Source organism: Strix aluco, chromosome 3, assembly GCF_031877795.1.
Source record: "Strix aluco isolate bStrAlu1 chromosome 3, bStrAlu1.hap1, whole genome shotgun sequence".
Taxonomy (NCBI): Eukaryota; Metazoa; Chordata; class Aves; order Strigiformes; family Strigidae; genus Strix; species Strix aluco.
In genome coordinates, this window is record NC_133933.1 from 17,389,353 (window position 1) to 17,404,521 (window position 15,169).

General features: G+C 54.0%; 1 protein-coding gene across 1 annotated transcript; it reads left to right on the forward strand.

The window, feature by feature from the left end:
- Positions 1-388: 388 nt before the first annotated feature.
- Positions 389-8,885, forward strand: LOC141921582 (uncharacterized). Its single transcript, XM_074820503.1, has 14 exons — positions 389-733; positions 2,077-2,253; positions 2,618-2,659; positions 2,829-2,913; positions 3,308-3,454; positions 4,188-4,279; positions 4,509-4,670; positions 4,755-4,864; positions 5,225-5,420; positions 5,628-5,727; positions 5,855-6,000; positions 6,608-6,699; positions 6,786-6,944; positions 7,305-8,885. The coding sequence occupies exons 1-14, from the start codon at positions 548-550 to the stop codon at positions 7,309-7,311; spliced, it is 1,701 nt and encodes a 566-aa protein (XP_074676604.1). The 5' UTR covers positions 389-547; the 3' UTR covers positions 7,312-8,885.
- Positions 8,886-15,169: the final 6,284 nt, after the last annotated feature.

Below are 15,169 nucleotides of genomic sequence, written 5' to 3' on the forward strand. Positions count from 1 at the left end.
AAGCCTTTGGAGCCGTATGTGCTGGGGGAGACCCAGCTGGAAAGCAGCTGTGCAGAGCCCTGGGGTCATGGTGGACCCAAAGTTGAGCAACTTGGAGCCAGCAAAGTACCCCTGGGGCAACGGGGGCTAAGTGCATCCCGGGCTGCAGCAGGCAAACCACTGGCAGCAGGCGGAGGGAGGGGGTGCTTCCCCTCTGCTCTGTCCTGCTCTGGGCTCCCCAGCGCAAGACAGCCAGGGCCATGCTGGAGAGCACCCCCGGCACGAGGCCCCGCCCACTTTCAGTTGGGCTCCCAGAGGCGGCCATTTTGGAGCCAGCAGCCACCAGAGCCGGCAGCAGGGGGCTGTGCTGGCACGGAGCAGCGCTGGCAGGAGGCAGGCTCTGGCCGAACAGCGCTTCCCGGCACCGGCACCCCGCTTCCCGTCCTCGCTGTGACCGGCTGGGCCGCATCCCAGAGCGGTGCAGAGCGAGGGTCCTCCTGTCCCGGGCAGGATGGGCCAGGCCAACTGCTGCTGGCACTCCAGGTAGGATCCCCCCTGCGGCTCGGGGATGGGTGGGCACGGCCGGGCCCCGCAGCCGCGGCCTTTCTCATGCCCGCCGCTCTCTGCTCCGCAGGGAGGCTCTCACCGACGCCGAGGCGGTGCTGAGCACAGACGTGCGGCTGACCCGGGGCCGCAGGAGGAGCGAGAGGCGCCTTCTCCTCCTCCAGGAGGAACTGGTCATCGCCAAGTTGCGGTAAGACCCTCAGAGCCCCACTGCCTTTCCCCCATCCCTGGCCCTGCCACCAGGCCAGGGACACTCTGGCACCAGCCCCAGGCCCTGGGGCCTTGGTGCTGGATGCACCAATGTCCATCCCAAGGTGTCCTGGTTTAGCCAGGATAGGGTTAAGTTTCCCAGCAGTGGGGAGGGAGCTCTAGCCGGGTTATTCAATACCATGCTGACGTCAGGTCCGGGCGCCCAAGCGCGGGAAGATTGGTAAACGCGTGGGGTGGGGTCGCTTCCCTCACCGCTGTATCTGTATATCCCTTGTTCTGTTTATTGTTATTACTGTTATTGCTATTGTTATCGTTCTTGTTGTTCGGTTTGTTGCTGTTGCACTGTTGTATCAAACCTCTCCTTATCTCAGCCCCGGGGTCTGTATTTCACTCCCTGCCCCGTTCCGGTTGGTGGGTGGGTGGGGGAGGGGCAGCAGCAGCGTGGTCTCGGGTCCCGGCGGGGCCTAAACCACCACAGCCTTTTTGGCGCCCAACGTGTGGCACGAGAGGGTTGAGATAAGGACAAAAGGAGAAGGTGTGTTAGAGCCATCTGTTAGGAGCCATTTTTCTGGGTTTATTTGTATTTGTTTGATAAGGAACATTTGCAGTGCTGGCCAACTTGCTTGCGTGGTGGGGCTGGATTAATCCTTATATCCCCTGTGTGTTCCCAGTGCTGGTGTTTGTTATCGGTGGAAAATGTGTCAAGGGTTTTATTTTGCTATACTGGCTAGTGACTGCTTATAATGTGCTTGCATCACTGCTTGTGGGGGTGAACCGGTACCTGTTTGCTGCCTGGGCTTTCGTTAGGGGTCTCACCGCCTCTGTGGGTGAGCCAGGGGAAGAGATGCTCTCGGTTTTTGAGAGTTTTAGCTATCCTTGGAGCACCCAGGCCAGTGTGTTTGCGGCACAGCGCTTTCTGAATGTCTGCCAGATCTTGTTTTGGGCCATGCGGTACTTCTCCAATAATGGCACCACCCGGAAACCTGCCCGGAGGGCAGATAGCTATAAATGGCAAGGTGTGTGGGAAAAGATGGGCAAGTGCCTGAGTCAGTGGTCACCCCCAATGCTTTGGGATTTCACTCCCAAACAAGTGCAGAGTCCTGATAAACTGGTGGAGTGTTTGGAAAAGGTGTGTTGCCAATCTGACAAACCCCGGGAGACACAACTCGTTGCGATGTGCTGGGGGCTTGCCCATGCTTACTGTGTCATCTTTAACACTGCTCACTTTAACCACCACAGAGGGGCAGGTGGGGGGCAGGGCTCTGCCAGAGGGCACCCCAAGGCAGCCACCTCCAGCTCACTGCTTGTCTCTCTTCTCCGCAGACGTGGCACCACCCTGCACCCACAGCTCCGCCTGGCCCTGGACCAGCTGTGGGTGCTGAGCAGCGGGAAGGAGGCAGCGGGGGACGTCAAAGAGGAGGAGGAGGAGGAAGACAGCGACGAGGACAGGACCTCCATCATCTTCATCTGGCCCAGCGGCACCTGTGTTGCCACTTTCGGGTGAGTCGTGGTGCCACGTCCCACGGCCGGGCAGGAGAGGGTCCCAACCGTGCCCACACCACCCTGTGAATGGCCTCTGCCCTCCGTGCAGAGCCTGGGCAGGGAGCGGGCAGCACGCCGGCAGGGAGGGATGGGGGTGCGTTTCCACATCCTGCATCCCCTGGTCACCTTTTGGTCCCCAGAAGGGAAGGGCAGGGGCAGCTGCTCTGGCAGGACACAGGGAGCCAGGGCTTGGGCAGCACCCCTGTCCTGCCCCACGGGGCCTCGTGCTGCCCCTCTGCCCTTCCCAAGGGGCAAGGCTGTGCCGCGACCCAGGGGCTGGGGGGCAGCGGGGCCTGACGCTGGTTCTCCTCTCTTTCTGCAGCTCCCGGGCACTGAAGCAGCTGTGGCTGGGCAAGCTGCTGGGGTAAGCTAGGGGGGTGCTTCAGGCGCGGCCGGATGGGGCAACACAGCTCCCCAGGTGGGGAGAGCTGCCGCCGCGGCTGCGGGCAGCTCTCAGGCAGAGCTGCCTGAGAAGGGAGAAGAGGTGGCTTGGGGCTCAGCCAGCTCTCTCTCTGTCCCTTGCTGGTGCACAGGACACCCGAAGGAGCCACGGGAGCCCGCGTGACCGATGTCCCATCGATCAAACTCCTGCAGAAGGAGCTGAGCCGACGCCATGCCGTGAGTGTCTCTCTAGTCTGGCCACTGTCCCCGAGCGCTGGCCCTCCAGCCGAGCAGCAGAGGCATCGCTGCTCACCTCCTTCCACTCTTTCTCTCCTGCCCAGTGGAAGACATTCAGCGCCAGGAGCCTGGAGAGGCTGATGGAGGACCAGGCAGAGGTGAGAACGGCTGCCTTTCACCCGCCTCTGGCTGTGCCGGGGTGCCAGGGATGTGCAGCGAGTGGGGTGAGCCTGTGCAGGGGGGAGGGAGGGTCCCGCGGTGCCACCCCGGGCGCAAAGAGGCTTGGGGAGCCACCAGGAACGCCGCATGTCCCCGCTGGTGGTGCTGGGAGGAAACCTGCCGCGTGAGGCAGAGAGTCCGGGAGGGCAGAGGGTCCCCGCTCTGCCGCCCTCAGGCTGCTGGTGCCGGGTGGCCGCTCGCCGGTGGCCCTTTCCGCCGCGGGGATGCTCTCTAAGCGCAGCCTGGTTCTTGCAGGCTGATCCCAAGCAAGGGCCTCCAACAGCCCCATCTACCAATGGAGGGGGACTTTGCCACTCACCAGGTGAGTTTGGGGACGAAGGGCAGGGAGGGCCTTCTTTTCTCCTGGACCGGCACGTCTGCACAACTGAGGATGCTGTTGCTGCTGCCCTTTGGCCAGAGAAAATCGGTGCCCATCACGCTGCAGCAGGAGAGAGCTGAGCGCTCGGGACCCTTCGACAGTGCTGAGCACTCGAGGTGCTGCCTGCCTGAGCTCTGTCCCCAGAGCCGGGCACATGGGTCCCTGCTCCTCGGCCAGAGCCGGGAGGAGCCGTGCTCCCTTGTTCCCTGAGTGTCACCCCGCAGGTTGGGCACCCCAAGGGAGGACGGATGTCACCCGGACGAGCAGGGACACCCGCTGGGCAGCGGCCGCTGGACGTGATTCTGCGGGACAGGGAGCCTCCCTCTGCTGCGGCTCGCGGCCTGGGGGAGGGCAGGGCGAGGGCTGGGCGGGGCTGTCCCGCTGTCCCGCCGGTTCTCAGGAGACTGCGAGCCGGAGCCGCTGAGCCAGAGCCCTGGTTCCAGCTGCCGGCTCCCTGCCCGTCCAGTCCCGCCGCACCGCTCAGCACCGCGCTGCAGGCAGGGCAGGGCAGGGCAGGGCAGGCTCCGGGAGCGCTGGCCTGGCGGTTCCCACTGACGGGCTCTTGCTCTCTTTCCCTTTGCAGCGGGAGGGAGCGGCGGCAGCACCAGCAGGAGGAGGAGGGGGCTGCCCTGGCCGTTTGCGCTGCGGCGGAGCCCGTCCGCTGCCCCGGCGCCAGGGCAGGCGGGCTCCGGCTGCAGCAGGGCGCTCTTTGGGCAGCCCCTGGCAGCCCTCTGCGGGGAGGCCGGCACGCTGCCCCGGCCCATCCAGGTAGGCCAGCCTGGACAGGGGGGCCCCAGCCCTCCCTGTGGCTGCTCCAGAGCCACTGTCCCCAGCGGCTGCGGGGGTGGCTGGGGCACGGGGCTTTTCACCCACGGCCACCGCTTCTGGCGCCAGACCCTTTGCGGGTGGGGGGGGGAGCCCAGCCTGGGACAGAGCTCTGGCCTCTGCCGTCACTTGTTTCTTCAGCCAAGCAGCTGTCCTCCTGCGTCTCCCGCAGGAGCTCCTGGACATCCTGCACCAGCGAGGACCGTCGACGGAGGGGATATTCCGGAGATCCGACAGGGGGACGGCGCTCCAGAAGCTGAAGGAGGACCTCGACCGCGGCGCAGATGTGGACCTGGCAAACCAGCCTGTCATCCTGCTGGCTGCCCTCCTGAAGGTGAGCGCTTCTGCCCTGCAGCTGGAAGAGCTCCTGGCTGGCCTGGAACCTTCAAAGGCTCACCTGAAGCCCTTGGCCTTGCAGGACTTTCTCCGCAGCATCCCGGGCAAGCTGCTCGTTGTCGGCCTCTACCAGGACTGGATGCAAGCCATGGAGAGGCCAAGCAAGGAGGCCAGGGTGGAAGCGCTGAAAGTGTGAGTGTGGCCAGCAGCCTGCCTGTTGAGTAGGGAGTGGCAGAGTCCTGGGACTTGCCTGAAAAGGGACGGGCTGCTTAGAAGGTTGCATTTGCTGGCAGTTCGCATTTGCTGGGCTGGGGTTGCATTTTGGGGGAAAGGACGTGGGCAGGGAGCCTTCCCTTGCGTGGGCTTGGGTGAAACCAGGAGCTGGGAAGCAGCAGTGTGTTTTCTTCCTGAAGCACACGAGCCCTGATCGCTGCCTGAGAGCACCTGGAAAGTGGCACAACACAGACACTGGCTCCCACCTGCCTTGTGCAAGCTTCGGGGACAGCTGTGGGCAGCATCTGCTTCCTTAACGTTGTGTTCCTGCTCCCTCAGGGTGGCCGAGAAGTTGCCTGCAGCCCATCTCCTCCTCCTCCAGCGCCTGATCTCACTGCTGCAGAACATTGGCCACCACGTGCCCACCAGCAGAATGACCTCCAGCAACCTGGCCATCTGCCTGGGGCCAAACCTGCTGGGCCCACCCGACGAGGACCTGCTCCCGCTCGAGGCCATGCTGGAGGTGACCGAGAAGGTACGCTGTATTGACCGGCTGCCTGCAGCCTGCCTGGACCCTCAGAGCTTCCTCCTCTCCTGAGCAAATGCCGGTGGAGTGGCTGCCTGGAAGAGCAGCCCCACAGCCACAGCCACAGCCTGTGCAGAAGCAAGGGTCAGGAGCAGGAAAGGCTGCTTGGCACATTTTCAGACACCTGCGCTGAAACCAAGGCTTTGATGTGTGCAGGTGAAGCTGCTGGTGGAATTTCTCATTGAGAACGGCAGTGACATCCTGGGGGAGGAGATGGCTGTCCAGATGTCACCAGAGCCCATGGGCAGATGCACAGGTAGGAGGAGGGACTGAGGGCTGTCACAGCCTGAGCAGACAGCGGGGGTAGGGCTTCCTGTGGGTTTTGCTTTAGCTGTTGTCCACTTCCAACAAGTCACTTGGCTGCACGTGCTTTTGCTTTCCAGAGCTGCCTTTGGGAAGGGAGCATGGCCCGGCAGGTGAAGCAGTCGCACAGCTCCAGGCAAAAGCCTTCCTGGATGCACCAGCCTCTCTGCTCAGCCTCCAGAGAGCAGCAGGGGCAGACGCGGTGCTGGGAGCAGAATGGGCGGAGGTATGGCAGCTCCACGAGCGCTGCAACAATGTGGCTTAGGTAGGAGGAGGGGAGATGCTGCTGGGTCCAAGCAGCTGCTGTGCCTCTTCCTGGCATTCGATCTCTTGTGGCTTTGCATTTTATTTCACACCACCGCCCCCCCCCCCCCCCCCCCCCCCCCCCGGAATAGCACGCTGTAAGGAAAACTGGCAAGGTCTTTTCTCCAATGCCTTAGGCATGTGCTTAATCAAAGGAAATACCTACAAAATGCCACAGAAAGATAGATTTCAAAAGCAAAGCCTCCCACCGCACAAGGTTGTAGTGCACCAAATGGGCATCCACAGAGCTCTGTCTTGGGAGGGCAGAAGAGATTCTGGCAGAAGGAAGTGGGCCAGCCTTCTCTTGCCCGGCAGGGGATCGCAGGCTCTCTGCTGAATGGCCCCACAAATGAACTGTCACACCCCCACGTGAACCCTGTGTTCCAGAGTGAGATCCTTGGGAGAAAGGGCTAAATGCAAACCGGCCAAAGGGATCTCCTCTGTAGAGCTAAGGCAGCAACGTGCCAAGCAGTTGCTTACTACTTCAGGGCATCCCTTGCCACCTGCTAATGACGACCTTTCTGTTTTAGGCACCCGTTGCTCTGTCTCCAGCCACCCCCGCGACCACGGTAGAGGCCCTGGGATGCGCAGAGGAACCAAAGAGCCTCTCAGAGCAAAGAAGGTAAAATGAGTCAGCTTTGGTTAAATCAAGAACTGATTCCGATTGATCCTGGCTTTACCTGTCTAATCATGCTGTGGGATGGAAAGGTTTGCAGGCTCCCGCCAGGAGAACGCCAGCCAAAGGAAAAGAAAGAGAGAAGAGGCCTGGGCAGAAGAGACGGAACCCCACCAGGCGAAGAAGAGAAGAGAGGAGAAGATGGGCACTGCAAGAAAAGCAGGGAGGTGCAAAAGATCAGGAAGCCCCAGGTGTGTACCAGGCTCTGCTGCCCATCTTTGCCAACTCCCCACACTGCTCTAAGTCAGTCCAACTCACTGGCAAGGGACGGCGAGGGGATGGTGCTATGCAGGGTTTGGAAAGAACGCCGTGGCAGCTGCCCAGGGGAGCCCTGCTGTGTGGCACAGGGGCACTGTGCACCTCTGCACCTGCACAGCTCTCTAAGGGCATTACCCATGGGGATAAGGGGCCGGAGCCACCCCAGAGCCAATGCCAGCAGTAGCTCTCTTCTGGGATATCAACAATTCCTGTTTCCCAAAGAAAGGGGAACCAAGCCATGCCTGTTGCTGCCTTTGTGGCTTTACCAGTGCTTTCTGGCTCTGTTGTTGTAGGTGCTGATTTTGCTGTTACTGGTTGAACCCGTGTGACTCCTGGGCTCCTGCAGTTAATGTCCGCAATAAAAGGACATTTTCTCTCTTCTGAATGTGTGTGCCGTACGATATTCTGGACGAGGTAGACGTTGTTTTGTGATGCATCCTTGTGGAGGAGTTTGGGATCATCCCTTGCGCCAGAATCCTTTCCAGCAGGCATCGGGGCTGAGTTGAGGTGCTTGAGGAGTCAAACCAAAGCACAGCATCCCATAGAACCGCTGAGGCTGGGAGGGACCTGTGGAGGTCCTCTGGTCCAACCCGCCTGCTCAAGGAGGGTCACCTAGACCAGGTTTCCCAGGACTGTGGACTAATGGGCACGTTCCCTGTCACACAGAGCATCTCACGGGCTAGAAAAGGGATGCTCTGGAGAGTTTCTGGCAAATCTCTGGAGAAGAGCTTCTCCCCGCCCCTCCACCAGGGGCTTTTTCGGCTCTGGTGCCCTTCCCAAGGACAGCCCCACCAGGTGGGTGCAGTCAGCACTGCAGGAAAGAACAGGCAGCAGCCACCACAGTCAGCACTGCGGGAAAGCTGGGACCGCGGAGACCCTCCCAGGCTCTCCAACCCCAGCCTAGCCCAGTCCAGACAGCGTCCACAAGAGTGGTCTTCCATCCCTTTTCCCAACGTGCTGAACTGCCCTTAAAGCGTTAACCACCGGGCTGAAGTGCTAAGGCTTGGACAATAGGCCCAAGCCAGAGTTGACCTATAGAGGAATCCTGTATATTTTGTACCTGATAACCGTTGTGCTAGTAGGTATTGTACTAGGTTATAACAAACCGCCTATCCTGATGTAAAAAGCGCTAAAGTGTTGAAGTGTTGAAGCCTGAACAACAGGCCCCGAGCCAAAGCTGCTAACTTAGTATGTAGTCATTAACGATATGTGTATGGTCATTAATGAAAGATGTAGCTTAGATATCATAGACTCCTGACTGATGATGAATGTAATGGAAACATGTCTATCCTGAATGTATCTTTCTTCTTCTTGGCATAGAGGTAAGTTAACAAGGCCATGAAGCCTGCTGTCCGGCCTTGGGACCAGACGTGTGGCCTTGTTCTAAAAAGAACATAAATAAATTAGATAAGCAGGGAAACTCCCTTAGCTTCTCCCTTGAGCCCTGGCCAGGCTCCGGGGGAATCTAATGTGAGAGTGAAACCAGATGTTCCGCTCAAAACAGAGGTGCCAGCTGTTCTGGCTTGCTGATTTTGGGCTATATAAGGCTGGACCCGCTCACAGCGACTTTGGAAGCCTCACCTACGGGTGGACGCACCGCGTAGGATTTCCCACTTGCCGGGACAGGCTCTCCAAATCCTCGCTGTAACCGGGGCTGCCCAGCCACTGCGGGTCTGGATGATGGTGACGTATGCAAGTGGTGATGGATCTTTCTTAATCACTGTTCTCTCCCTCAGGTAGTAATGATTTGATGCATGACCCTGTATTTTCCTATTTGTTTAAGTGCGCTATTGTGTCTTTTCGTACTGTATGTTTTCTGTACTATTCTGTTACGTTATTTAGCTATTTCCAGTAAAATACGCCTGCTCTCTTCACTCTGGTGTCTGAGTTTAATTGGTATCCCTAATCAGCAAAACACGGGCCCACAATCTTTCTGGTTGGAGTGTAAAATAGCCAAAAGATGCCCATTTCCTGCATTTTTCCTGCAAAGACTCTGATTTCCTGCATTTTTCCTGAAAAGGGCAGGTTTTGAACTCTCTTCATCGCTCCTATTTTAATCAAGGCATCGCGCAGTATCAACAGTTCCACCAGACACACGCCATCCAAAGCTGACTATGGATCCCCTTTTTGCCACGGGGAGGGCCTTTCGCACAGACGTGTCCCTGGCTGTGCTGGCTGCTCGGTGGGTGAAGGTCATGGCTCACAGTGGAGTCTGTCTTTCGCCACGATGGTCATTTCCAGGGAGAGCAGCTTGTTGTATTGACCAGGACCCTACAGGGAGAACAGAAGGGCAGGGATGCAGACGCAACACTTGCCACAAGTCCAGCGGAGCAGCTTGCTCCAGCGCGGCCCACTGTGACTTGCGATGCTGCTGGAGCTGTGCGGATGCTCAGGGGACAAAGGGTTAAACCTGAGTTACCTGCATGAAATACAGCTGTCGCCAGCCTCGGTGCAAGCTGACGCAGGAGGTGCTTGAGGCGTCAAACCAAAGCACAGCATCCCATAGAACTGCCGAGGCTGGGAGGGACCTGTGGAGGTCCTCTGGTCCAACCGGCCTGCTCAAGCAGGGTCACCTAGACCAGAGCCCCAGTATTGTTTGCCCTTGGTCTTTGAGTATCTCCAGAATGGAGACTGTATAATTTCCCTGTGCAACCTGTCAATATTTGACCCCCATGACAGGAAAAAGCTGTTTTCTCATTGCAGGTGGAATATTTTTTGTTTTAATTTATGCCCGTCGTCTCTGGTGTTCTCGGTAGACACTCTCAAGAAAGCCTGGCTCACTAATCTTCATTTCCTCCCAGCAGGTTTATATATATATATATATGGATAAGATATATCCCTCACCAGCGCCCCAAGATTTTCTCTTCTCCCCACTGAAATGTGCCAGCTTATAATCACCAGGTAAAATTTGGCATTCTTGAGGCTGATTTTCTTTTGTGTAATGTATGTGTTGGGAGTCTGTCCACCATCTTACGTAGTGCCTGCAGTGCTGCTCCCCTGTCTTGAAATGGCTCAGAAAGGGACACAAAGCTACACGCCAGCTTGCGCACAAAGAAGAAGCTAACTGGCCTAGGTCTCTTCAGCTGGAAAAAAAATGGCTGAGGGAAGGCATTCCAGGGAGATGAAGAATGATGAATGGTAAGGAGAGGCTATAAAGGGACTATCTTGCATTTCTCCTTCTAGCAAAAGATCCAGCTGTTGTCTAGGTCAGAGTGAACACAAAGAAGTGTTTCTTCGTAGATCATGTAGTTAAACAATTTGCTGCTAGACACTGTAGAACTTAAATGGTGTACAATCGTAGCTTTTCTTGTTAAAAATCCTTTCAGAAAGAATTCTTCTTAAAGGTAACCACACCTGGGAACTGTGAGCCCCATTGCTCCACCTGATTTGGGAGAACCGCCCATCTCTCACTGCAGAACAGCCTGGAGCAGCAGCTTTTTTCTCCTTGGAGCTTGGCAGCTCATACAACTGAAAATAGAAAATGGGATCATATTAAAACATTTTAATTTATGCATCTGATTGATATTATGCTGTAATTAAATTATATTCCCATGGTGCGTATAACATCAGGGTTGTAGTAATACAAATAATTAGTAATTAACTCTAATCAGATCAGTTAGTAAATGGCAGATTCCAGATGAATAAGCTGGCCAACAGTGTGTGTGGTAAGGAAAGCCAAGGAAGAATGAAGAAAAGCTAATTTGTGCTAATGGGTAAGGGAGGAAGTGAACATAACAGGAAACTGATTTTCAAGAGAACTCCCCTGCCACAGAAAACAAGAATGCAATCTTAAAAGATCCTGTGGGTAATAGTCAGCACCCTGCAGCTCAGTTCTTGGAAGATACCCCAATTTGCCTGTCACACCCTGCTCTGAGTTCCTCCCAAATGCTCATGCCTCTTACTATGCTTTGGTGCTGAAGTAAATGAAGGGCCAGTACAGCAGCATGCACAGAGTACCTTCAGCCAAAGGGACCTTCCTAAGCTGCCTCCCAGCTGACAATCCCTTGATGATGACAAATGATGATGGCACTTCAGTGCCTTCCTCAGTGTGCCAGCAGCACCTTGGCTTGGGAATTTGGGAATGTGTTCCTAACCAGTTGCTCCCACTGATCTCCAGATAACTGCAGTGCTGCAGAGGCAAGTCTGATCTGCAGAAACAGCCTGAATAGGAAGGCCCAGGCATATGTGGTGGGAAGAGCAGTCTGAAAATGCACCTGGGCATGGGACTCAGGAAGGACTACAGCCGGAGTGCTATTTGATCAGTATCAAATATTTTAGAGACCGTAATTGCAAAAGAAAATAGCCTGTGTTAAATCTCAAAAAGGTCACTGTGAAATATTCTGCCATTGTGAAGGGTTTCGCTTTTTTTTTTTCAGTTTTAAAATGCTCTTGAAACCAACATCTTCCTACAGCCAAGGTTTCCTTTCAAGTAAATGGCATTTTCTGATGAAAAATATTCTAAGTAAGCATAAAATGATTAGAAAATGTGACCAGCTCTAATTGCTGCTCTGTACCAAGAGCATACCAACAGGTCCCTTTCTTGGAGGGCAGCAGGAAGAGGAAAGTTGCCTGGTGGGTTTTTTTCATTTGTTGATTGAACAAGTCATTGGCTGCTGAGAAGTTACTGATAAGAGTTCACAGGCAAGGCACCCGAAATGGTCACATGAACTAATTAATCAAATGAAATAATAAAGGACGGTGAGGACAGGTTGTAATGGGCAGACATTTCAGTTCCTTTCCAGGATCCTACAAAAATATGAAGAAATGGGAGAAACAGATATATTTGTGTGTAGCGTTAGGGTGGGAGCAATGCTCTACAGGCCCATATAACATAGATGATAGTGGTTTATCAAGGTGTTCGCTGACCCTCCAGAATGGAAAGGAGCCTTGCAACAATGTGTATATGTGGATCACTGCCTTAACATGGAAAAATTTATGGAGCAATTTGGTGAATCAAGTACTGCCTGCAATTTCATGTCTGTCTCCTTTCTTGGTTAGAGAGGGTCTCCACAGATTTGATGTGATGAGGGAAGTTGGCATAACAAGGATTTGCAGTACCCTAGTCTGCTACCAGATTCCATGCCAATCATTGCTCTCAAGGCTCAGGTCGCCTAATTGCTTTCAGATATGACTTTTTCTGCAGCTTCTACTTAACTGTTTTCAGAAGTGCCACTGTTAGGTGTCATCTTAAAAGCTCTTTTCTTCTTGCATGCAAGCAAGCGTTCAGCCTTCATGAGATGTTTTAGTTTACTTATTTCATGTTTCAGTTTTGTGGGCTGTTTTACTGTTGGCTACCAACAACGTTTGCTCCTTGCATAACTGTGACACAGGAGCTTCTTGGAGCTACCGGAGCCCATTGTCTGTCAGACCACTCCTTGGGGGCACAGGGAACTGTGACTTGGGATTCCCAGCCTTCTGACTGAAATCCAACAGGTCAACCCCTCTGGCTTTCCAGTATTTCATAGAAGAGTAGAAATCAACAGTAGTGACAGAATATTCCTGGGATCATCCTTCCCACAGGGATGTTGGTAGACTTTTGCCTTAACCACATATGCGAGAAGATCCTGAGGAAAGAAAACAGTGCAGTAGTTCATACTTACTTTTTCCTCAGGGGTGGACCATCAAACACTGGAATAGAAATTTTGCTCCTGTCCCTAATCTAAACAGGAGTTGTAACTGTCACCCAGGAGATGGAGTGGGGTACACAGCAGCTTGTGGGATTCGAGAGACATGCCATGGGGTTTGGCTACAGGTGGTGAAGGTGACAGGACACTGGATCTAGGATGCTTCTCATCACACCCAGATTGGCAGGTTAGCATCTGTGGCTGATGATATTCACTGTTCCTCAAAAGGCCTTGGGAGCAGGAGGAAAATGCCCTTTTTACTGTGCCATGGCCCAAGGAATTTGCACCTTCCATGAGAGCAACAGAGCACTGCACAGCTGGGAAACAGCCTGTGATCTGCAGCCAACCCAAATGAGGACCCAGATAAAGAAGGAGGGAGTGATGTGCAGAACCAGACCTTCACTGTGGGAGATGAGGAGGATTTTCTACCAAACCCAAGGGACTGTGCAGACCTTGCTGCCACACAGGGAAGTGTTGGATGGAGGCCTGGAGAAAGAGGAAGGGCCTGCCCTAGCTAGACATTGGGAATGGGGGTGATTTTTCTGCAGACCATTTTGTTTTAACATTTCATGTGAGATTTTCTTGTTTGACTAGTCCACCTCTGCTAGGCACAGCTGGGGATACCCCCAAACTCACTTGTGGCCCAAGAAGGCAGTTGAGCACAGTGCTGTGTGACCATATTCATGCTTTAGAGACCTCTGAGAGACAGCTGCTTTGACCACTGACTGCTTGCTGACTGTCCAGCAGTAGTTTTGCATGCATGCTACTTCCTTTATGTCAGTGTTGCAAGTTGTACCTATGTTCTTTCTGGTCTCTAAGATGACTCCTTGATGAGGCTGTTACTCTGTCACAGCTTTTAAGTCGCTCATAACTGAAGCACTTTAGTAATAAAACAAGCTGTTGCTTCATGAATCTGTTTTTGAAAGAAAATCTATATTACTTAGACTGCATATTGGCTCATTTAAGCATTTATTTATTTATTGTGATCAGTCTTGCCTCTTGGGTATGTCTCAAATGAGTAGAAAATAATGAATGTGCCAGGACTATAGTAGGTGAGGTCCTGCCCAGTTTGGAGCTCCCCAGTACAAGAGCCAGTTGTGTAGCTGGAGTGAGTCCAGTGGAGGCCACCAAGCTGGTTGGGGGCTGAAGCACAGGGCATTGAGCAGGAGGCCAGAGTGGAGACCTTCAGAAGTCCCTGCAAACCTGAGTTATTCTATGGCCCTATATGCAGACCACATCTCTAATTCCTAGAGATTTCAGATGACAGGATGACTTGAGAGAGATGGTAGACCACTCAGATGAGCTGCCAGTCCCTGGAAGGCAGTACTGACTCTACTGAGGCTTATCTAAACACACAGAGGAAATCCATGGCCAAGCTGGAACAAGACCTGCCTTCCTAGGGGCCGGGTCCTTTCTGCTGCAAAATAGTGGGCAGCATGCTGCTAAGGATGTGTCAGTACCACTTCCATGCACAACCATCAGCTTGCCCCAACCCAATGCTAACAAAAGATATATTGGGCAAAGCTAGCAGGGAGAAAAAAGCAGCGAACAGCTGACTCAAAAGCTTGTAGCAGGGAAGCAGCAAAGCCTAGCTCTCATGATCTGTTGTACATTTTGTAGATGATTATTGATCAGTATTGTTGGGTTTTTTTCTGTTGAAATCCACTGCAGCATTCCTCTTGATGGAGAACAAGTCAGTTGATTTCCCTGTGTCTTTCTGTTCAGTATTTCACATATACATATATGTGTTATATGGATATGTATGTGCACATGTACATGTATATATGTATGTATATGTAGTCATACACCTGTATGTGTATGTATATGTATGTATGCACATGTATGTGTACATCTATGGCACTGACTAAGAAATGGCATCAGTCTGAAAGAGGGGGCACGCCTCTGAGTTTTCTGGAAGGACAAATTGAATCTATAAGGTATGCAAATACCTGACCCGGTGTTGGGAAGAGAAGGCCAGTGTAACCCACCTGATGCATCACTTCAGATGCTTTACTTTTGCACAAGCACAATCTGTTACTTGTCAGGAAAGTCTGTAGAGGGAGGGTTTTGGCCACGGCAAAATAGCCCACCATAGCGTTATCGACCAAAAGAAGGTGGCCTTCTCCCCAGGCACATGGCACCATGGTTGTGTGCAATCATAGATGGGATGTAGTAAATTACAGATTTGCTCCTACCTCCCACCTCATAAAATCTGCCTCCCAGAGCCCTTTCCCACGCCTCTGCTTTCTTGCACAGACAGCTAACCCTGAAATGGCTAGAACAGCCTGTCATAAGTACACTTGGACACGTCCAAAGAAGGAAGTGTGATGGCACGAAGGAGTAGCACCTACCTTCTGACCACAGCATGCAGAGCTGCCTCATGGTCAATAAATATGAGACATATGTTGTCCTCACTATAACACCATAAACTGCAATGGTGTTGGCAGCTCCTGCTTTCATTCCCTTAACACAGCTGTGATCCTGGTGTCTGCAACACTGAGTCCTGTCCACGATGTCTGAAGCAAAACCCAATG